The 23,891-nt window shown below is 40.3% G+C and overlaps 3 protein-coding genes across 10 annotated transcripts in view; all 3 read left to right on the top strand.

Moving 5' to 3' along the window:
* The window catches only part of LOC140318082 (protocadherin gamma-C5-like), a 259,247-nt gene that overhangs the window by 3,035 nt on the left and 232,321 nt on the right, over positions 1-23,891 (top strand). For 2 of the 8 annotated variants that reach the window (XM_072395743.1, XM_072395724.1), the window contains exon 1: positions 423-2,810. The exons of 2 other annotated variants lie outside the window; for them this stretch is intronic. In XM_072395743.1, coding sequence (XP_072251844.1) covers positions 423-2,810 — 2,388 coding nt within the window. Of the gene's footprint in view, positions 1-422; positions 2,811-12,298; positions 14,743-16,807; positions 19,208-23,891 lie in introns of those variants that run through there. 4 more of the 8 variants (XM_072395742.1, XM_072395725.1, XM_072395721.1 and 1 more) reach the window with 3 other exon arrangements.
* On the top strand, positions 4,723-7,131 carry LOC140318543 (protocadherin gamma-A6-like). The gene has a single exon (XM_072396367.1). It carries the CDS (start codon positions 4,723-4,725, stop codon positions 7,129-7,131), a length of 2,409 nt encoding a protein of 802 aa, XP_072252468.1.
* Positions 20,382-22,870, top strand: LOC140318541 (protocadherin gamma-A11-like). The gene has a single exon (XM_072396366.1). It carries the CDS (start codon positions 20,444-20,446, stop codon positions 22,868-22,870), a length of 2,427 nt encoding a protein of 808 aa, XP_072252467.1. The 5' UTR covers positions 20,382-20,443.

Here is a 23,891-nt window from a genome sequence, read left to right as displayed (position 1 = left end):
GAACACTGTGATCTCTTACAGTTTGATTTTAAGGTATGTTCTTCCATATATAGAGTATTTTACTAAAACATTTGGTGACTTTTAGGTACATCGTGGTGTAGTTTTTTAAATATAGGTAATTGTTTTTCTTTTATAACTAACTTGTAAATATGACTTTTTCTTTATTGAGGTATATTTAATCCTATCAGTGTATAAACATAAAATTCGACTCAAGATGTCGCTATTGGCTGATAGAAAATTATCTTTGACCACTCCACCCACCATTGCTTCCTAGATTTCAGTTGAAATACCCAGAGAACAAGTGGAATTCATGTATGAGATCTGATTCCTTCTCAGTACTAACCGTTGGATCACCTAACTGTTTTTATAGTGTTTCTTTGCATTGAACAGCATTGAATACAGTTTGGTGCCTTTTTTTGGACATGATGGGAAACAAAGGATTTTCAGCGCTTGGTCCAATCTTCTTCGTTGCTTTGTTTGCTGGAACGATCGGCCCAGTTTGTGGGGATCTGAGTTATTCTCTCCCGGAAGAGATTAAACAGGAGTCTGTTATTGGAAATATAGCCAAGGATCTTGGTGTTGATATGAGGACTCTATCTTCAAGGCAAGCCCGTGTTGATGTTCAGGGCACTCGAAAAAGGTATTGTGACATAAAGCTGAATACCGGAGATTTAATTACAGTGGAGAGAATCGACAGAGAAAGCTTTTGTGGCAAGAAACCCTCGTGTGTTTTGAATGTAGACTTAGTACTTGAAAATCCTTTAGAGCTTCATCGTGTTAGTCTTCATATCCAGGATGTGAACGATAACTCGCCCCAGTTCAATGATAATTTCATAACGATGGAAATAAGCGAGTCAGCAGACAGAGGTAATCGCTTCTCGATCGACGAGGCCCATGACGCAGACATAGGTCAAAATGCAGTCCAAAGATACATCCTACAAAAGAATGATAATTTTATTCTCGTGGCTGAAAACAATAAAGTTGAACTGGTTCTAGAAAATAAACTTGATCGAGAAAAGCAAAAAGAGATGGATCTACTTCTCACAGCTCTTGATGGTGGATCTCCTCAGAGATCAGGTACCGTAGTCATCCACGTCACTGTGCTGGATGCTAATGATAACGCCCCAGTGTTCAGTCAGGCCGTTTATAAAGCCAGTCTGCCTGAAAACTCTCCTCCAGATACAATAGTGATTAAAGTTAGTGCTACTGACGCAGATGAAGGAGTGAATGGAGATGTAACATATCAGTTTGGTCACGTACCTGATAACGATGTAAATGTTTTCGCTATTGATTCCAAATCAGGAGACATTAAAATAACTGGTGTGATTGATTATGAAGAAATTAATTCGTTTGAAATGAGAGTGAAAGCCAAAGATGGTTTAGGACTAACCTCGTATGCAAAAGTTATGATAGATATCACTGATGTGAATGATAATGCTCCAGTGATCTATTTCAAATCTTTGTCTAACCCCATACCTGAGAACGTGTCAGTTGGTACAGAGGTGGGCATCATTAACGTGCAGGATAGAGACTCTGATAGAAACGGGCAGGTCCGCTCCTTCATTCAGCAAAGCGTCCCCTTTAAGTTGGTTCCTTCAATCAAAAACTATTATTCTCTGGTGACCACAGGACAGCTGGACCGGGAACTAGTGTCTGATTACAACATTACAATCACTGCCACTGATGAGGGCTCTCCACCTCTGTCCTCCTCTAAAACTGTTCAGTTATCTGTAGCTGATATCAACGATAACCCACCTGTGTTTGAGGAACAGTCCTACAGCGCATATGTGAGTGAAAATAACAAACCTGGCTCCACTTTATGTTCCGTTACTGCTCGAGACCCCGACTGGAGACAAAACGGTACAGTGATTTATTCTCTGTTACCTGGTGAGGTGAACGGTGCCCCGGTGTCCTCCTATCTGTCTGTTAACGGAGACACGGGGGTGATCCACGCTGTGAGGTCGTTTGATTATGAACAATTCAGGAGTTTTAAAGTCCACGTGATGGCCAGAGACAACGGTTCTCCTCCTCTCAGCAGCAACGTGAGCGTCAGTGTGTTCATATCGGATGTGAATGACAACTCTCCTCAGATACTGTACCCCGCCCCGGAGGGCAGCTCCTTCATGACCGAGCTGGTCCCCAAAGCTGCACACGGAGGCTCTCTGGTGTCCAAAGTGATAGCGGTGGACGCGGACTCCGGACAGAACGCCTGGCTGTCCTATCATATAGTCAAATCCACTGATCCGGGACTTTTCAGCATTGGTCTCCACAGCGGAGAGATCAGGACACAGCGGGACATTTCCGAATCTGACAGCATGAAACAGAACCTTATTGTGTCAGTGAAAGATAACGGACAGCCCTCTCTGTCTGCCACCTGTGCCATGTATTTACTTATTTCTGATAACTTGGCTGAGGTGCCAGAACTGAAGGATATTTCTTATGATGAGAAGAACTCCAAACTGACCTCTTACCTGATCGTCGCTCTGGTGTCTGTGTCCACCTTCTTTCTGACCTTCATCATCATCATCCTGGGTGTGAGGTTTTGTCGCAGGAGAAAGCCCAGACTGTTGTTTGATGGAGCAGTTGCCATCCCCAGCGCTTATCTCCCTCCTAATTACGCCGACGTTGACGGCACAGGGACTTTACGCAGCACTTACAATTATGACGCCTACCTGACAACAGGCTCCAGAACCAGTGACTTTAAGTTTGTATCATCTTACAATGACAACACGCTGCCTGCTGACCGGACTCTGAAGAAAAGTCCAACAGACTTTGCTGAAGTTTTTGGAGTGTCTGATGAATATCCAGAGGTAGGAACATTCAAGATTAATTTCTGATCTTTTTTTACATGTCAGTATTACACATAAGAGATATTTTAAAAAATATCAGAAATTCCTTTGTTATGCAAGTTTTCCTGCTCTATTTTGCATAGCAATGGTTTTAGACATAGCTATATGTCAAGGCCCTTGAAGATTGTATGTGTTGTATATAATAAGTCCTTTTGAGGTATGAGGATTGAAAATGGTTTTTTGAACACAAATAAAGATACAATTACAGTGATTAGGTGGTTGAAGTTATAATCTAATCAACCAAATAACATTAATGTATCAAACATCTAATTACACAATTTTTGATTGAATGTAAGATACTATGACTTTGCTTATCAGAAAGTGACAAATGCATCTGATGCCAAATATAAACAACACTGGGACTAAATTCTATTCATTTCACGATTTTAGATAGCTAAAGAGAAGGCTTAGCTAACAGATAAGTCCCAAAATTGTACAATCAGTTTTGACTGTTTTTCTTAATGCAAAGTATATAACACAAGTCTCACATGAATTAACACGATACTGTTTAAACACCCTGACGTCATTTTTATATGGAATCCTTTTCTTAATCTATTATTTGCACTTTTAAATATTTCACATACAACCTGAAAAATAAATAATGAACAAACAAACAGTCTTTAGCTGCTCGAGCTAACTGGCTCTTCCTCAGTTTAGTTTAGTCTCTACCCTGTACCTATCCTATCCACATGAGTCATATGCTTACACTGAATAATGTTTTTAGGTAGACTGACAGTGTGCAGTCCATTGGTTTCTAACATCAGTTTAAGATAATTCCTTTCCATGGAGATGTTTTGTGTGCATAAATGCAGGTCCTCATTGTGATGATAATTTACAAGATTCACTAACTTATTCTGCACTCTCACACATGATTTATTTGAACTTTTTCATTTTTATGCCGAGTAAAGATTTGAATTCCTGTTATGTTGTGATACTGCATTTCTTAGTAATTTTCTTTCTTTTTTTTGTATTTAAGCCCTGGCATGAAGTTTGTAGTTTTTACACCTTACTTATGCAATTGCACCAATTTCTTTCTGCAGTACTTTAAATATATATATATACTCACTTCTCATTGTTTCTGGCCTTTCAAGTTGTATGCTGGAGTTACATGGATCTACATCAAGGTTTTTTGTTGTCATAGTTTTTTCTTGTAATATTTCCATATTAAAAGTGGCTGAGCTTGGCTGAAAATTGTTTCTTTTTTACGAAGAGGAGCTCAGCTCAAGCTAGCTTTATTTGTATTGCACTTTCCAAACACAAATCCATCTCAAAAGCAAACATTGCAATAAATCAATACAGAAAAATTCAAAGTATGAAGGAATTATTTAAAAAAACCTCTGGAACTACGACCAGATGAATAAAATACATAGCAGTGTAACCTGGAAGTTAGAAAATATAGTGGCTTTTTGTTCAACTGATTGGTAGTTTTTTTTTCAAATAAATAACGGATGTTGTCGTCTATTTCTGCACCTAAATCTTTGTTACAATTCACGGACTTAAATACTTCTGGCTTTTTCATTTTGCACACTGATCACTGTCAATATACACTCAAATGAAGTATGAAAACAATAGCATTGTATACAGGATAAGGGTGATTTTTCAGCTGCACAAATGACACTAAACTCTAAGTGTCGCTGTTCACCAGCAGAGGAAACACATCCACCCTTTACTCGTGCTTTTTTTTACCATAAACTAGACCTTCTCCTTATCAGACTATGCGCTGGGATGGGCTTTTACTTATTTTTTGCTGAATAACTGACAACGTCGTCTTGACCGCACCTTTTTGGAACGGACATATTTGTCAGCATTCAGCAGTTTTGGATAGTCTGTTTTTGTTTTTAATTGTCTCATTATGGAACACAATAGACGTTCGATGCCTGGTCTGCTGTATAGCTTTGCTTTCTTTCTTCAGTTGGTTCACATCGGCTATGGCGATTTAAGCTATTCTATTCCTGAGGAAATGAAACCGGGATCTGTCATTGGAAATATAGCAAGAGACCTCGGACTGAGTGTGGAGAAATTGTCTGCTCGAAAGGCCCGTATTGACAGCGAGCTGAACCGTAAGCGATACTGTGACATAAAGATTAACAATGGAGATTTGATTGTTGCTGAGAGGATTGACAGAGAGGCGCTTTGTGGCGAGAAGGCCTCTTGTCTTATCAAATCTGAAATCATCTTAGAGGCTCCACTTGAGTTACACCGCATTGTACTACAAATACACGATATTAATGATAATCCACCACTTTTTGCTAAAGATGAAATCAAAATAGAAATCAATGAATTGGCTGTAAAAGGATCCCGATTCCGTTTATTGGAGGCGCACGATCAAGACATTGGGCAAAACGCTTTGCAAAGCTATGAGTTGCAGATGAACAGTTATTTAGAGCTGAGAACTCAATCAAAAAAAGATGGAGGGATGTTTGCAGAACTTGTGTTGGTCAAGGAATTGGACCGCGAGGAAGAGCAGCAACTTAGACTACTTGTAAGTGCACTAGATGGAGGTATCCCTAAAAGAACCGGTACTGCTACTGTGCACGTGACTGTCCTGGATGCGAATGATAACTCTCCAGTTTTTAATCAGGCTGTGTATGAGGCTGTTATCCCTGAAAACGCTCCTCTAGATACTGTAGTGATTAAAGTGACTGCTAGTGATGCAGATGCGGGTTTAAATGGTGACGTGACTTATGAGATAAGTCGTATATCAGAAGGTGGCAGAAGAGTATTTGCTTTAAATCATACCACCGGAGAAATAAAAGTAATAGGACATTTAGACTTTGAAGAAGAGTCAGTTTACGAAATGCGTGTGGATGCCAAAGACGGATATGGTCTCAGTTCAGACTCAAAAGTGATAATTGAGTTATCTGATGTTAATGATAACCCACCTGGAATTAGCATGAAATCAATGAATAACCCCATACCTGAGAATGTCTCACCTGGTACTGAGGTGGGAATCATTAACGTGCAGGACAGAGACTTTGAGATAAACGGACAAGTCCGCTGCTCCATCCAACAGGGCGTTCCTTTTAAGTTGGTTTCTTCTATTAAAAATTATTATTCTCTGGTGACCACAGGACAGCTTGACCGTGAACTAGTGACTGATTACAATATTACAATCACTGCCACTGATGAGGGCTCTCCACCTCTGTCCTCCTCTAAAACTGTTCAGTTATCTGTAGCTGACATCAACGACAACCCACCTGTGTTTGAGGAACAGTCCTACAGCGCATATGTGAGTGAAAATAACAAACCTGGCTCCACTTTATGTTCCGTTACTGCTCGAGACCCCGACTGGAGACAGAACGGTACAGTGATTTATTCTCTGTTACCTGGTGAGGTGAACGGTGCCCCGGTGTCCTCCTATCTGTCTGTTAACGGAGACACGGGGGTGATCCACGCTGTGAGGTCATTTGATTATGAACAGTTCAGGAGTTTTAAAGTCCACGTGATGGCCAGAGACAACGGTTCTCCTCCTCTCAGCAGCAACGTGAGCGTCAGTGTGTTCATATCGGATGTGAATGACAACTCTCCTCAGATACTGTACCCCGCCCCCGAGGGCAGCTCCTTCATGACCGAGCTGGTCCCCAAAGCTGCTCATGGAGGCTCTCTGGTGTCCAAAGTGATAGCGGTGGACGCGGACTCCGGACAGAACGCCTGGCTGTCCTATCATATAGTCAAATCCACTGATCCGGGACTTTTCAGTATTGGTCTCCACAGCGGAGAGATCAGGACACAGCGGGACATTTCCGAATCTGACAGCATGAAACAGAACCTTATTGTGTCAGTGAAAGATAACGGACAGCCCTCTCTGTCTGCCACCTGTGCCATGTATTTACTTATTTCTGATAACTTGGCTGAGGTGCCAGAACTGAAGGATATATCTTATGATGAGAAGAACTCCAAACTGACCTCTTACCTGATCATCGCGCTGGTGTCTGTGTCCACCTTCTTTCTGACCTTCATCATCATCATCCTGGGTGTGAGGTTTTGTCGCAGGAGAAAGCCCAGACTGTTGTTTGATGGAGCAGTTGCCATCCCCAGCGCTTATCTCCCTCCTAATTACGCCGATGTTGACGGCACAGGAACTTTACGCAGCACTTATAATTATGACGCCTACCTGACAACAGGCTCCAGAACCAGTGACTTTAAGTTCGTATCATCTTACAATGACAACACGCTGCCTGCTGACCAGACTCTGAAGAAAAGTCCAAGTGACTTTGATAAAATGTTCAGCATGTCAGACGAGTCTCCAAAGGTAGGCCGTATATTTATTGTATTCAAGTGAAGGTGGATTTGTAGCGATATAGCAGTGCATTTGAAACTGTCCTTTTGGGCATGAGATAATCTGAACCATGGCTTGTTATATTCTTTTTCAAATATTTGCATTCCATTGTTTTCTATCGTCTTTAGTGAGATTAACGTGATTTGTAGATCCGATATGTTTTATTGGCTGTCTTACCAATACTCCATTAACGTAGAAATTTCTTTGATCATATTTTCTATGACCGAACTTCGCACGATTTTTGTAGGCTTACTTAGAATAAATAGACATCTGACCAAGGAAGTCTTGGCTGACAATATGGCATTCAGAGAGTACATTGGAATAGTATACACAACAATACTAATTTCAATGAAAAAACAACAGCTGATTTAATATCCAAGATATATTTAAAATTGTACTGTTCAGACAAATGTATCCATTTATTTACATTTAAAAAAAAAAACATTTTTAAAATGTAAATAAAACACCATTACAGTTCAGGAGGCCACCGTTTTGATCATTTCAATTTATACTTACCATGAATTATTAATTGTTATACTTGCAAATTAAAAGTAGCAGTTTCCTTGTCTGGAAGGTGTTTTTTATTAGAATCACAGGGTAAAACAACCTGTACATAACTTAAAAAAATTAATTTGTGAATGTATGTGTGGATAGATGAGTGAATGAATAGAGTATAATTTTGATAAATTTCGGTCTATTTTGGTTTTCAGCTCTGATATGTTTCAAATGTTCCTAACTGTTGGAGATTACAGTGCTTGTTAAAAAAGGTGAACATTTTCATCGTCATATGCATTAAAAACAAGTCATGGTAGAAATGATATGGAATACAGAGAAAACTTGACGGATAAATTTGATTTGATACCCATATATCAGTTAATTTTAACAATTGTCCCTTAACTTTTGTCTTGCACGTCTTTTTTTCCCTTAAAATAATAAAGCTATGTGAGTGCCTGATCAATATTCTAATTCAAGTTCTACTTTAATTATTGCTCAGTTAATTCTATGGGGTTTCATTATGTCTTTGGATGGAGATGCATGTATATCTCTGTCAGACTAAGTTTTTCAACGATGAATGTGATAAAGGTGGAAAATATGTGGACGTTTTCTAAAACGCTGTCCATGGTGCTTAACGATGTTCATTTGTGCGCTTATTAACTACATTTAGAAAAATCCAAAGAAAACCATTTTATTTGCAACTTTACAAAACAAAACGTTACACTATTGGTCATCTGAGCACCTGGTACAGTATTAGCTATTCATTTTTTTTATTTGTAATTTCTCAAATAAACTCATGGCGTCGCTGCTCACTTGCAGATATGAAAACGTTATTTTTTCCACCCACTAAAAATTGGACTACATCCACATCAACCAGACCTTTCATTGTTGAGGGAGCGGTGTTGGCTGTTTGTATTTTACCGTTTCAGTCTATATTCCCCAGTGGAGAAGATATTTTTTTCATTTGTATCAAATTTTGAAGGAAACGATGCACTTGGTAGCCCAAATGCTACTGAGTTTTCTCTGCAGCATTGCTCTTTTTGCCCACATCGCCACTGCAGACCTCAGCTATCCTATTCCGGAGGAGATGAGGCCCGGATCTATAGTGGGAAATATTGCCAAGGATCTTGGACTGGAAATATGGACATTTCTCACTCGTAAAGCTCGGATTGACATCGAGGACGTCTATCGGCATTATTGTGATATTGATATGAAAACGGGAAATTTTGTCATCAAGGAAAGAATAGACAGAGAGGAGCTGTGCGGAGAGAAAATTTCGTGTTCGCTTAAATTTGAATTAGTCTTAGAGGGCCCCCTTGAGCTGCATCGCATTTCATTGCTCATCCAAGATGTAAATGATAATTCACCCGTTTTTCCAAAAGATGCCATTAAATTAGAAATACGAGAGTCTGCCTATAAAGGTGCGCGTTATCGTGTGAACGAAGCACATGATCTCGACATTGGGCAGAATACGGTCAAACAATACAGTTTACAAAGGAATGAAAATTTTATTTTATCTGTTAAAGACGATGCTGATGGATCTAAGAACATCGAGTTGGTGTTGGACAAAGAGCTTGATCGCGAAAAGGAGCATGACTTAAATTTCGCACTGACTGCAGTCGATGGTGGAAATCCACAGAGATCAGGAAGCGTCAACATACATGTGACTGTTCTGGATGCTAATGATAACTCGCCTGTGTTTGATCAGCTGGTTTACAAAGCTAGTTTACCAGAAAATTCCCCTCTTGATACTGTAGTATTAACTGTCAGTGCCACTGATGCAGACGAAGGAGTAAATGGAGAGGTAACATATGAATTTAGTCGTATCTCAGAAAGAGCTAAAAGGGTTTTCTCGTTGAACAGTCAAACTGGAGAAATAAAAGTGATAGGGGCACTTGATTACGAGAGCAATTCTAAATATGAAATGCGCATTGATGCAAAAGATGGTTATGGACTTTCATCTGATTCCAAAGTAATGATTGATATTGCAGATGTGAATGACAACGCTCCGGTGATTTTTATGAAATCTCTGATTAATATAGTGGTAGAGAACGTGTCACCTGGTACAGAGGTGGGCATCATTAACGTGCAGGACAGAGACTCTGAAAATAACGGACACGTCCGCTGCTCAATTCAACAAAACGTCCCCTTTAAGTTGGTTCCTTCTATTAAAAACTATTATTCTCTGGTGACCACAGGACAGCTGGACCGGGAACTAGTGTCTGATTACAACATTACAATCACTGCCACTGATGAGGGCTCTCCACCTCTGTCCTCCTCTAAAACTGTTCAGTTATCTGTTGCTGACATCAACGACAACCCACCTGTGTTTGAGGAACAGTCCTACAGCGCATATGTGAGTGAAAATAACAAACCTGGCTCCACTTTATGTTCCGTTACTGCTCGAGACTCCGACTGGAGACAGAACGGTACAGTGATTTATTCTCTGTTACCTGGTGAGGTGAACGGTGCCCCGGTGTCCTCCTATCTGTCTGTTAACGGAGACACGGGGGTGATCCACGCTGTGAGGTCGTTTGATTATGAACAGTTCAGGAGTTTTAAAGTCCACGTGAGTGCCAGAGACAACGGTTCCCCTCCTCTCAGCAGCAACGTGAGCGTCAGTGTGTTCATATCGGATGTGAATGACAACTCTCCTCAGATACTGTACCCCGCCCCGGAGGGCAGCTCCTTCATGACCGAGCTGGTCCCCAAAGCTGCACACGGAGGCTCTCTGGTGTCCAAAGTGATAGCGGTGGACGCGGACTCCGGACAGAACGCCTGGCTGTCCTATCATATAGTCAAATCCACTGATCCGGAACTTTTCAGTATTGGTCTCCACAGCGGAGAGATCAGGACACAGCGGGACATTTCTGAGTCTGACAGCATGAAACAGAACCTTATTGTGTCAGTGAAAGATAACGGACAGCCCTCTCTGTCTGCCACCTGTGCCATGTATTTACTTATTTCTGATAACTTGGCTGAGGTGCCAGAACTGAAGGATATTTCTTATGATGAGAAGAACTCCAAACTGACCTCTTACCTGATCATCGCGCTGGTGTCTGTGTCCACCTTCTTTCTGACCTTTATCATCATCATCCTGGGTGTGAGGTTTTGTCGCAGGAGAAAGCCCAGACTGTTGTTTGATGGAGCAGTTGCCATCCCCAGCGCTTATCTCCCTCCAAATTACGCTGATGTTGACGGCACAGGAACTTTACGCAGCACTTACAATTATGACGCGTACCTGACAACAGGATCCAGAACCAGTGACTTTAAGTTTGTATCATCTTACAATGACGACACGCTGCCTGCTGACCAGACTCTGAAGAAAAGTCCACCAGACTTTGCTGAAGTGTTTGGACAGCTAGATGATTCTTCAGAGGTACGAACAATATAATGTCTATTGACTCAAAGATGCACTGTCTTTAGGTATTTTGATTATTTTAATGTTAAGAAAACAGAGAACCCAAATCTTCAATTTAGCTGAGGATTTTATTATTTTTCAAATTATGTTTGACAAAGCTTTTTGCTATCAGAATTGACCTGACGATGTTGCTTTTTAATATGACCACTCTGAGGCGAGCATGTAACGCTAAGGGTTTAGGGAATCCTGAAAGCTTAAAAAGTTCCCACTACATACATTTAATGGACAATGTGAACTTCTAGCAGTAATGTTTTTTATTTTTATTTTTTATTTTATTTTTTTAAACTTGCTGGCTATATTTAAACGTTTATAGAGGACAATGGAGTGTATACAGGGCGTACACATTTTGTGCTTCTTTGAGAACACTTTTTTAAAGTATCGCCACATTTAAAACGTCAGAGCATTTCACTGCCATCATCACTCAATTATTTTATTGTTATTATATTCGTCTTTTTTAAAAACGTGCATTATAGACTAATTTCCACGAAAGTGTAGCATTCACAAATTATCACAGCACCTGCATCTATAACCAGACCGAGGGAACTCAGATCTTCTCACTGAACAGTCTTGTCTTGCTTCTTCTTGCTCTTCTAAAATAATCATCATTTGTGATTGGACTTAGAATCTGTCTTTCAGTACATGCCACAATTTCATAGGGTTGGCTTCAAATGCTTACATTTAATATCGAAAATAGTCTAAAATGCTGCATATTCTTCTATGACAAAAAAGTTGGGTGCTTTGCAAGCTGCCTGCTATACTTCAACATTATACATGACAACCTTCTTAAGAGTCTCTGAATTCAACCAGGTGGAAAACCATCAGTGGATCTACCTCTCTTACATCTTCGTCTGTGGCAGTAAATGTATTTATATTTGAGGACATAATGAAAGCAGGCATTTAAAATAATTGTAGAATCCTTTAACATAAACATGTTCACAATACTTGGATTTTGGCTTTTAGTGTTGATTGAATCCTCTAATTTGGTTTTACGTGTTAGGCCAGTTTTTGATTTCTAGAATTTCCGCCCATTTTTAACGATCCAGTGAGTTGCATAGTGTTATAATAGTTGTGGTTATATCCTCTGTTCGTGCTTGTATTTGACATTTGTAATTCTCCAGTTTGTCTCATAGTGTCGCTGCTCACTTGCAGATGGCAGTTCGTTTCCCCCACCCATTGCAAGAAGACCAAGTCTTAAAACCAGAGCTACCTCTGTTGAAGGAACATCGTAGCTGACTTTTACGATTATAACTAAAATTTAAAAGCAGCAACGACACATTGTATCCATATTTTTGTGTGTGTGAGAAATAATGGAGTTTAAACAGAAATCAATGCTCAGTTTTGCCTTCAGCATTGCTCTTTTTGCCCACATCGCCACTGCAGACCTCAGCTATCCTATTCCGGAGGAGATGAGGCCCGGATCTATTGTGGAAAATATTGCCAAGGATCTTGGACTGGAAGTATGGACATTTCTCACTCGTAAAGCTCGGATTGATACCGAGGACGTCTATCGGCATTATTGTGATGTTGATATGAAAACGGGAAATTTAGTCATCAAGGAAAGAATAGACAGAGAGGAGCTGTGCGGAGAGAAAATTTCGTGTTTTATTACATTTGACTTAGTCTTAGAGGCCCCCCTTGAGTTACATCGCATTTCATTGCTCGTCCAGGACGTAAATGATAATTCACCCGTCTTCCCAAAAGATGCAAATAGATTGGAAATAAGTGAATCCGCTATAAAAGGTGCCCGTTATCGTCTCAACGAAGCACACGATCTAGACATTGGGCAGAATACGGTCAAACAATATAGTTTACAAAGGAATGAACATTTTGTTTTATCTGTTAAAGAAGATGCTGATGGATCTAAGAACATCGAGTTGGTGTTGGACAAAGAGCTTGATCGCGAAAAGGAGCATGACTTAAATTTCGCACTGACTGCTGTCGATGGTGGAAATCCACAGAGATCAGGAAGCGTCAACATACATGTGACTGTTCTGGATGCTAATGATAACTCGCCTGTGTTTGATCAGCTGGTTTACAAAGCTAGTTTACCAGAAAAATCCCCTCTTGATACTGTAGTATTAACTGTCAGAGCCACTGATGCAGACGAAGGAGTAAATGGAGAGGTAACATATGAATTTAGTCGTATCTCAGAAAGAGCTAAAAGGGTTTTCTCGTTGAACAGTAAAACTGGAGAAATAAAAGTGATAGGGGCACTTGATTACGAGAGTATTTCTAAATATGAAATGCGCATTGATGCAAAAGATGGTTATGGACTTTCATCTGATTCCAAAGTAATGATTGATATTACAGATGTGAATGATAACGCTCCGGTGATTTTTATGAAAACTCTGTTGAATCTAGTGGCAGAGAACGTGTCACCTGGTACAGAGGTGGGCATCATTAACGTGCAGGACAGAGACTCTGAGAATAACCGACAGGTTCGCTGCTCCATTCAGGAAAAGGTCCCTTTTAAGTTGGTTCCTTCTATTAAAAACTATTATTCTCTGGTGACCACAGGACAGCTGGACCGTGAACTAGTGTCTGAATACAACATTACAATCACTGCCACTGATGAGGGCTCTCCACCTCTGTCCTCCTCTGAAACTGTCCAGTTATCTGTAGCTGACATTAACGACAACCCACCTGTGTTTGAGGAACAGTCCTACAGCGCATATGTGAGTGAAAATAACAAACCTGGCTCCACTTTATGTTCCGTTACTGCTCGAGACCCCGACTGGAGACAGAACGGTACAGTGATTTATTCTCTGTTACCTGGTGAGGTGAACGGTGCCCCGGTGTCCTCCTATCTGTCTGTTAACGGAGACACGGGGGTGATCCACGCTGTGAGGTCGTTTGATTATGAACAGTTCAGGAGTTTTAAAGTCCACGTGATGGCCAGAGACAACGGTTCTCCTCCTCTCAGCAGCAACGTGAGCGTCAGTGTGTTCATATCGGATGTGAATGACAACTCTCCTCAGATACTGTACCCCGCACCGGAGGGCAGCTCCTTCATGACCGAGCTGGTCCCCAAAGCTGCACACGGAGACTCTCTGGTGTCCAAAGTGATAGCGGTGGACGCGGACTCCGGACAGAACGCCTGGCTGTCCTATCATATAGTCAAATCCACTGATCCGGGACTTTTCAGTATTGGTCTCCACAGCGGAGAGATCAGGACACAGCGGGACATTTCCGAATCTGACAGCATGAAACAGAACCTTATTGTGTCAGTGAAAGATAACGGACAGCCCTCTCTGTCTGCCACCTGTGCCATGTATTTACTTATTTCTGATAACTTGGCTGAGGTGCCAGAACTGAAGGATATTTCTTATGATGAGAAGAACTCCAAACTGACCTCTTACCTGATCATCGCGCTGGTGTCTGTGTCCACCTTCTTTCTGACCTTCATCATCATCATCCTGGGTGTGAGGTTTTGTCGCAGGAGAAAGCCCAGACTGTTGTTTGATGGAGCAGTTGCCATCCCCAGCGCTTATCTCCCTCCTAATTACGCAGATGTTGACGGCACAGGAACTTTACGCAGCACTTACAATTATGACGCGTACCTGACAACAGGATCCAGAACCAGTGACTTTAAGTTTGTATCATCTTACAATGACAACACGCTGCCCGCTGACCAGACTCTGAAGAAAAGTCCAACAGACTTTCTTGAGCCTTTTTGCGATTCTGATGATTCTTCTCAGGTAAGATCAGAGACACATGTCAACATTTTCGAGTCTATCACAAACCTGATGATTAAGTAAAAACCCAACACGGTCATGCATTCCTTTGAAATACATCTCACCAACTGCTAAACTATCGTTGAAAATCTGCTTTGTTTATGGCTTTTATTTTGGGAAGTTCTTGATTTCAAGATACAGATTTGTTGCAATTGCATTATGCTACTTGCCTGAAGGAATTAATCAAGGTATGACAGAGACTTTAAGAGAACTAAAAAGGAAGGTAAATTTGAAAAAAAACCGCAGTTGTAAAATGTTTCTTACACGTTATTACTGACCTTTTATATTGTTTTTGGTGATCATCACCTTTAAAGTCTAAATATAACAACAAACATAAAAACTGATGCATTCTCCATGTGCCCTTATCATGTATTTTTGCCCGTTATGTTTTTTTTCTTTTCCCATCTTAAATTTAAAGTTATACGCTTAATAAAGGACTGAGAATGTTAGTTAAATCTTATAAAATACCCCCTTTTCACATCTTATTCAGATCCACAGTTACTCTATAAAACCAATGAAATCGTCTTTTTCTTTCAACCACTCTTGGCAAAGTCAAACATAGTATTTAGGTAATTATATATATATATTTACAAATGTTTTGAATCCTCACCCCCCCATCTCCCTTATATATCTAATGTTCTATTTGAGTTTTTTTGTCATTCATTTTTCATAGCAAATTAAGAAATATCTAAATGACCTGGGTAACACATAACAAGCCATGGTAAAATATTATTTTCCTCATTGTCCACAAAGTAATTGTCAATTAAATAATTTATTGAGTAATTTCAGTTATTTTCTTTTTTAATCAATACGTTGCATCCTTACTCTCATTTCCTGTCAGCATGAATTCTTCTCATTTGTTAATGTTGGAAATTAGTCAGCTGCCTGTGGCATTTTAGCGATAATCTTGGAATATATGGTCTTGTTCAAATGGATATAGCCCACATAATATTATTTGTTGCAACTCCTCTTCATCTAGTAATTTGGTTATTACGTGTGTTAAGTCTCTTGAATATTAGCAATTTGTCTTATTTGAACAATACTGAAATAGACAAAATCCCTGTTTTTCTTCTTTCCATCTTATGCTAAACTGGTCCTGTCCAAAGTGACATTCTCAGGAATATAATTTGTTAATAGTGCTGCGCTCCAAGTTTATTGCGTTATGTGTCAACTGTGGCTAATCTCTTTTTTCATTTTGCTTCACATTCATAACCTGATTCACTTATTAATTCTGTTTCTATTATGAAAACAGTTTTTACACCCTGAGATAATGTGAGCTCACTGACTAAGATGAACAGTATTTTTTTGTAATTTATCTGTCTTGTAGTCAAAACGATTGTTATTCTTGAAGTGTTCGCGAGCATCATGCGTTCAAGGCTCCCCTGATTCTTCTGAACAGACTCTGTCCATGGTGCTGAACACACGAAAGGACAGCAGTTTGGAGCTATGGTGGTTCACGTTTCTGCTCACATTCTCTTTATATTTTATATGTATATGTGGCTTTTAAAAGTAATATAAATGGAAGTAATTTGTTGCTATATTTTTGGAAGATAATCTTGAAAGTTGTACTCGTTTGTTTTAAATCCATTGTTTGTATGGGTGTCAATGGATCACAGTTCGATAATGATAATATTAGGATACAATTTTTCTCTTGGGGAAAAACAAATTGAGAAAAATGCTTCTAGCTAGCAGGTTAAAGGGAAAAGTATACATATTTAATATGCCACGGCGTTACTGTGTGCTTTTTTTCTCTAATATGGAAGTAGAAAACGTCTATGGCAATGCACGTGCTCTATTCTAAATAAGCACACCGTGTCGCTGTCTACTAGACTATCTTAAACAGCAAAAACATTGCACTGCTTTCTAGCATAATGTCTCCACCCATTGTCCCCTAGCTTCGTGTTGGACGGAGCCATGGATTCGCAATGCTGATTTCTCTCTTTGGATATGTTTGATATCATCTATTATATCTCAGTTGTGTTTCTGAGCTTAATTGAACACTATTAGAATTATATTTCTTGACGGATATATGTAATTTTGAATGATGGAGATTTACGGATTGTCTAAGCTTGGCCTTTGTACCCTCTTCGTCGCATTCATACTTTCGGTGCAATCCGTGCGCGCTGAGGTGAGCTATTCTATCGCAGAGGAGATGAAACCTGGAACGGTCATTGGAAATATAGCTAAAGATCTTGGTCTGGATATTAACACTCTGTCAACCCGAAAGGCCCGTATTGATCTCGAGGGAAATAATGAGCGATTTTGTATTGTCAATTTGAGAACGGGAGATCTGACTGTTGCTGAGCAGCTTGACAGAGAGAGTCTTTGTGGCATGAAACCATCGTGTATTTTAATCCAAGAACTTGTACTGGAGAATCCATTAGAACTGCATCGTATAAACCTTCATATTCAAGATATAAATGACAACTCTCCGCAATTTACAAGAGATTTGATTAGAATGGAAATAAGTGAGTCTGCAGAGAAGGGTACTCGTTTCCTAATAGAGGAAGCTCATGACGCGGATATTGGTAAAAATTCGGTTCAGGAATATATTTTGCAAAAGAATGAACATTTCATTCTAATAATCGATGGGAGCAAAGTAGAACTTGCGCTTGACCGTAAACTCGACAGGGAAACACAGCAAGAGATCAACTTGTGTCTAACAGCTATTGATGGTGGTTCTCCACAGAGATCAGGTACTGTATTAATACAAGTTACTGTACTGGATGCTAATGATAACAGTCCAGTTTTCAGCCAGGTTGTATATAAAGCCAGTTTAACTGAAAATTCTCCTCCAAATACCCTAGTGGTTACGGTGAGTGCTTTTGATGCAGATGAAGGGGTAAATGGTGAGGTGACGTATGACTTTGGTCATGTTTCAGAGACCGACGAAAATGTGTTTTCTATCGACAGTAAAACTGGAGAAATGAGGGTGATTGATATCACAGACTTTGAGAAGAAAAAGTCATTTGAACTGCGAGTGATGGCAAAAGACGGACTTGGTCTAAGTTCATACGCTAAGGTTTACATAGACCTAATTGATGAAAACGATAACGCCCCTGTAGTATACTTAAAATCATTGTCTAACGCCATACCCGAAGACTTGTCACCTGGTACAGAGGTGGGCATCATTAACGTGCAGGACAGAGACTCTGAAAATAACGGACAGGTCCGCTGTTCTATCCAGCAAGGCTTCCCTTTCAAGTTGGTTCCTTCTATTAAAAACTATTATTCTCTGGTGACCACAGGACAGCTGGACCGGGAACTAGTGTCTGATTACAACATAACAATCACTGCCACTGATGAGGGCTCTCCACCTCTGTCCTCCTCTAAAACTGTTCAGTTATCTGTAGCTGACGTCAACGACAACCCACCTGTGTTTGAGGAACAGTCCTACAGCGCATATGTGAGTGAAAATAACAAACCTGGCTCCACTTTATGTTCCGTTACTGCTCGAGACCCCGACTGGAGACAGAACGGTACAGTGATTTATTCTCTGTTACCTGGTGAGGTGAACGGTGCCCCGGTGTCCTCCTATCTGTCTGTTAACGGAGACACGGGGGTGATCCACGCTGTGAGGTCGTTTGATTATGAACAGTTCAGGAGTTTTAAAGTCCACGTGATGGCCAGAGACAACGGTTCTCCTCCTCTCAGCAGCAACGTGAGCGTCAGTGTGTTCATATCGGATGCGAATGACAACTCTCCTCAGATGCTGTACCCCGCCCCGGAGGGCAGCTCCTTCATGACTGAGTTGGTCCCCAAAGCTGCACACGGAGGCTCTCTGGTGTCCAAAGTGATAGCGGTGGACGCGGACTCCGGACAGAACGCCTGGCTGTCCTATCATATAGTCAAATCCACTGATCCGGGACTTTTCAGTATTGGTCTCCACAGCGGAGAGATCAGGACACAACGGGACATTTCCGAATCTGACAGCATGAAACAGAACCTTATTGTGTCAGTGAAAGATAACGGACAGCCCTCTCTGTCTGCCACCTGTGCCATGTATTTGCTTATTTCTGATAACTTGGCTGAGGTGCCAGAACTGAAGGATATTTCTTATGATGAGAAGAACTCCAAACTGACCTCTTACCTGATCATCGCGCTGGTGTCTGTGTCCACCTTCTTTCTGACCTTCATCATCATCATCCTGGGTGTGAGGTTTTGTCGCAGGGGAAAGCCCAGACTGTTGTTTGATGGAGCAGTTGCCATCCCCAGCGCTTATCTCCCTCCTAATTACGCAGATGTTGACGGCACAGGAACTTTACGCAGCACTTACAATTATGACGCATACCTGACAACAGGATCCAGAACCAGTGACTTTAAGTTTGTATCATCTTACAATGACAACACGCTGCCCGCTGACCAGACTCTGAAGAAAAGTCCAACTGACTTCCTCGAGGCTTTTGGTGATTCTGACGATTCTTCCCAGGTAAGAGTAAAATGACCTGAACACTCATATAACAGTTCACAGGGTAGAATTGACAACAAGAGATTTGGGAATTAAAACTCTTGCCTCTGATCAAACCGAGAGAACGTCTATCACTTAGGTAAAGATTTCACTTTGCCTTCCAAGAAAATACTTTGATCTGCTCTCAGACCACACGTTCCGAATCACTGTCAGAGATTTTCTCCTTTTGCATGTTGTTATCACAGCAAAGAAGAACACTGTTCTCATAGAATGATTTAATGTAAGATTTCAAAGTTTTCGGTTTTTTTACAGAACTTTTAATATTTTAATATAATCTCCGTGTACACTAATACACCAGTTAATTCAACATAATTTTGATTATCAGCAGAGAAGATCTTAGGTTTTTCCATAGTCACACTGCACAATTTCCTAATTTGATATTTTTCTCCTCTTTTTATCTTTATAGTTCGTCAAACAATACTTGGTTGTACATAAAACGATTATCACCTTTCTTTCCGCATCATTTATTTCTAATATTGGTTTTGTTGTTTGAATTACTGTTTCACAAATAAAGAACTGAGACGAACGTATTTACTGACAGTATTTGGAAAACGTTCTGCTTGGAAGTACGACAAAAAAAAACAAGTTTTGCTGTGCAGTTTGATCGATCAATATGAAAATTAAATCTACACATAATTGTTTTCAGTTATGGTACAGTGCAGATGAAATCTGTATGTTTTGGATACTTTTTGTGGTAACGTTGTGATAATTGGCACTGCTTGGTAAGTTTTTTCTTTTTCATTTGTTCAAAGGCACAATTTTAATCTGTTTAGATGAAGTTTCAATAACTGTGGACCCAACACAACATGTAACAGTAACCTCTGGAAAGGCTTACAGATGCGAGAAACGGATCACATTCATTACTTAAGGTGTCAAATCATATGTGCTTTACCTCTGTTTACCTTTCTGAGATGGGGTCCCTTTTGATCATCCATGCTGCATTTTGTGGACGAATTGATGAGGTGATTTAATTCTGCAATCTAACGTGCGTGCTGTGAGTGTCGCTGTCTACCAATTGAAAACTGATATCGGTTCAGTGTGACACCCTCAAGCGTCTCCACCCTCAGTTTTCGTGCTCATTGTTTGTCACAACATTGTTCGGTATGCATTGCTAACAGCTGTACATTGCTTCTTAGTTTGTATTTACGAGTAATGCAAATTACGTCTTTATTTTTTATGCTGTTTGACCATTGAAGGATGGCATATAACAGAATAGCAGTGAACCTTCCGTGCAGCTTGCTGTTTCTGCTCTTTGGATTACATTTATCTTGTGGTGACGTAGGGTATTCTTTTCCTGAAGAAATTAAACCTGGATCAGTGATTGGAAACCTAGCAAAGGATCTTGGGCTTCAAGTAAGCAGACTTGCACATCGGAGGCCTCGAATTGTTGTCGAAGGAAACCGTAAGCGATATTGTGAAATAAAAGCTGATACTGGAGAACTGGTCGTTGCTGAGCAAATTGACCGGGAGGAAATGTGTGGAGCGAAGCTTTCATGTAATTTGAATTGTGAATTGATACTCGAAGACCCTCTCGAATCGTACCGGATATCTTTACAGATTCTGGATGTAAATGACAATCCGCCAGTTTTTGTGAAAGATAGTGTTAAACTTGAGATACGGGAATCAGCTCCCAGAGGTTCACGCTACAGAATAAATGCAGCACGCGATGCAGACATCGGACAAAATGCTGTTCAAAATTATATCTTAGAGAAAAACAATAATTTTGCTCTGAATGTCCTGACAAATTCAGTTGGTTCAAAGTACAGTGAATTAGTTTTAGACAAAGAACTTGATCGTGAAGAACAGCAGGAGGTGTCTTTGTTGCTGACAGCCGTGGATGGTGGCAGTCCTCGGAGATCAGGCTCCACAGTAATAAAAATCACAGTACTAGATGCTAATGATAATGCCCCAGTGTTCAGTCAGGCTGTTTATAAAGCCACTTTGCCTGAAAATTCGCTGATAGACACTGTGGTAGTGACTGTGAGTGCCACTGATGCAGATGAAGGAGAAAATGGAAAAGTAACATATGAATTCAGTGCTATAAGTGACATTGCGAAACAGATATTCTCTTTAAATGAACGCACAGGAGAAATTACAATAATGAAAAATGTTGACTACGAAGAGGAATCAAAATTTGAAATGTTAGTTGAAGGGAAAGATGGCTATGGTCTGTCCACAGAGGCAAAGATAGTAATAGATATAACTGACGTGAATGACAATGCTCCAGTTATACAGATTAATTCTTTAACGAATCCCATAACCGAAAGCGTGTCAGCAGGTACGGAAGTTGGCATCATCCATTTGCAGGACGAAGACTCAGGCACAAACCGACAAGTTCGCTGCTCTCTTCAGCAGGGTGTCCCTTTTAAACTGGTTCCATCTATTAAAAACTATTATTCTCTGGTGACCACAGGACAGCTGGACCGGGAACTAGTGTCTGATTACAACATTACAATCACTGCCACTGATGAGGGCTCTCCACCTCTGTCCTCCTCTAAAACTGTTCATTTATCTGTAGCTGACGTCAATGACAACCCACCTGTGTTTGAGGAACAGTCCTACAGCGCATATGTGAGTGAAAATAACAAACCTGGCTCCACTTTATGTTCCGTTACTGCTCGAGACCCCGACTGGAGACAGAACGGTACAGTGATTTATTCTCTGTTACCTGGTGAGGTGAACGGTGCCCCGGTGTCCTCCTATCTGTCTGTTAACGGAGACACGGGGGTGATCCACGCTGTGAGGTCGTTTGATTATGAACAGTTCAGGAGTTTTAAAGTCCACGTGATGGCCAGAGATAACGGTTCTCCTCCTCTCAGCAGCAACGTGAGCGTCAGTGTGTTCATATCGGATGTGAATGACAACTCTCCTCAGATACTGTACCCCGCCCCTGAGGGCAGCTCCTTCATGACCGAGCTGGTCCCCAAAGCTGCACACGGAGGCTCTCTGGTGTCCAAAGTGATAGCGGTGGACGCGGACTCCGGACAGAATTCCTGGCTGTCCTATCATATAGTCAAATCCACTGATCCGGGACTTTTCAGTATTGGTCTCCACAGCGGAGAGATCAGGACACAGCGGGACATTTCTGAATCTGACAGCATGAAACAGAACCTTATTGTGTCAGTGAAAGATAAAGGACAGCCCTCTCTGTCTGCCACCTGTGCCATGTATTTACTAATTTCTGATAACTTGGCTGAGGTGCCAGAACTGAAGGATATTTCTTATGATGAGAAGAACTCCAAACTGACCTCTTACCTGATCATCGCGCTGGTGTCTGTGTCCACCTTCTTTCTGACCTTCATCATCATCATCCTGGGTGTGAGGTTTTGTCGCAGGAGAAAGCCCAGACTGTTGTTTGATGGAGCAGTTGCCATCCCCAGCGCTTATCTCCCTCCTAATTACGCCGATGTTGACGGCACAGGAACTTTACGCAGCACTTACAATTATGACGCCTACCTGACAACAGGATCCAGAACCAGTGACTTTAAGTTTGTATCATCTTACAATGACAACACGCTGCCTGCTGACCAGACTCTGAAGAAAAGTCCAACAGACTTTGCTGAAGTGTTTGGAGATCATGATAGTTTCCCTGAGGTAGGCAAGAGTCTTGTTTTATCTATCTAACCTACTGTTCAACCTGATTAGGTGTCGTAAGTTTGGATTTTTTTGTACTGACATAGCTCTTTTTTTATCTCATTAAAGTTAAAATTGATCATTTTGAAAGAACAGTTGGAGTTGCATCACATGATTGTTGGACAACATGTCGAGGTTTATGTCATATTATGCGATTTTTCTTTTTTACCAATCATTTGAATATGTTCTGAAACTGGATCCAACTTTAACCGAAATAGTTTGCTCCCCTCATTTTTCCAGAGAGTTAAGAATGTAACAATAGCAAAGTAAAGTTTTTTTTTTGTGAATGTATTATGTTTTACATGATATTCACTTTCTCTGTCCATGTTGCTGAGTATTCACAGTTTTTTAACTTACTTTCAGAGGAATTTTAGCACTGAAATCCTTATGTTAAGATGTCAAACATGATGCCAAATTATCATAGTTCAGTGAAAAAAATGACCATTTTTTATTTAGTTTAATTCGTCTGACTTTTCTGAGTACCCATTTTAGAGTATGTCACATGTCATTCAATTTAAACTTTGATAAACTGATATAACTTTAAAAACTACTTTCACCTCAGTGTTCAAAGTAATTGCCAGCTATTAGAGTTTCTACACCATAGTATCAGAACATTTAAACAAAGTTTATTTCTTTTTTTCCCCTGCCTCCTCAAAATCGAAATGTTTTTTGTCATTGCATTATTTCTCTTCTTTTGTTGTTTTTGAGGACTTTCAATAAGTTCACCTTTTTCTCTGTCCTTGGTGCTGATGCTTGTGTTTAATTTTGTAGTCTCTTTTGATGGCAATTTTTTCCTTTCTTTGATGCATCGTTTTTGAAACATCAGTATCTTCAGATTATAGTTGAACTTTTACATTTGTTTTACTGAGTGTCCGAAACTCTTTCATCCAATTCACATGTTGATACTATAAAAAGTAAAGAGAAAACTTACTTACGTGAAATATGTAAAAACATAGGTTTCTCTGAGTAAAGTTATGTTTACATTTATTATCAACTGGACTTAATGTTATTT

Source organism: Leuresthes tenuis, unplaced genomic scaffold (genome assembly GCF_036924035.1).
Source record: "Leuresthes tenuis unplaced genomic scaffold, fLeuTen1.0.hap1 SCAF_11, whole genome shotgun sequence".
Lineage (NCBI taxonomy): Eukaryota > Metazoa > Chordata > Actinopteri > Atheriniformes > Atherinopsidae > Leuresthes > Leuresthes tenuis.
The sequence above is the reverse complement of the archived record's forward strand: the minus strand, read 5'-3'. Positions and strand labels throughout refer to the sequence as shown.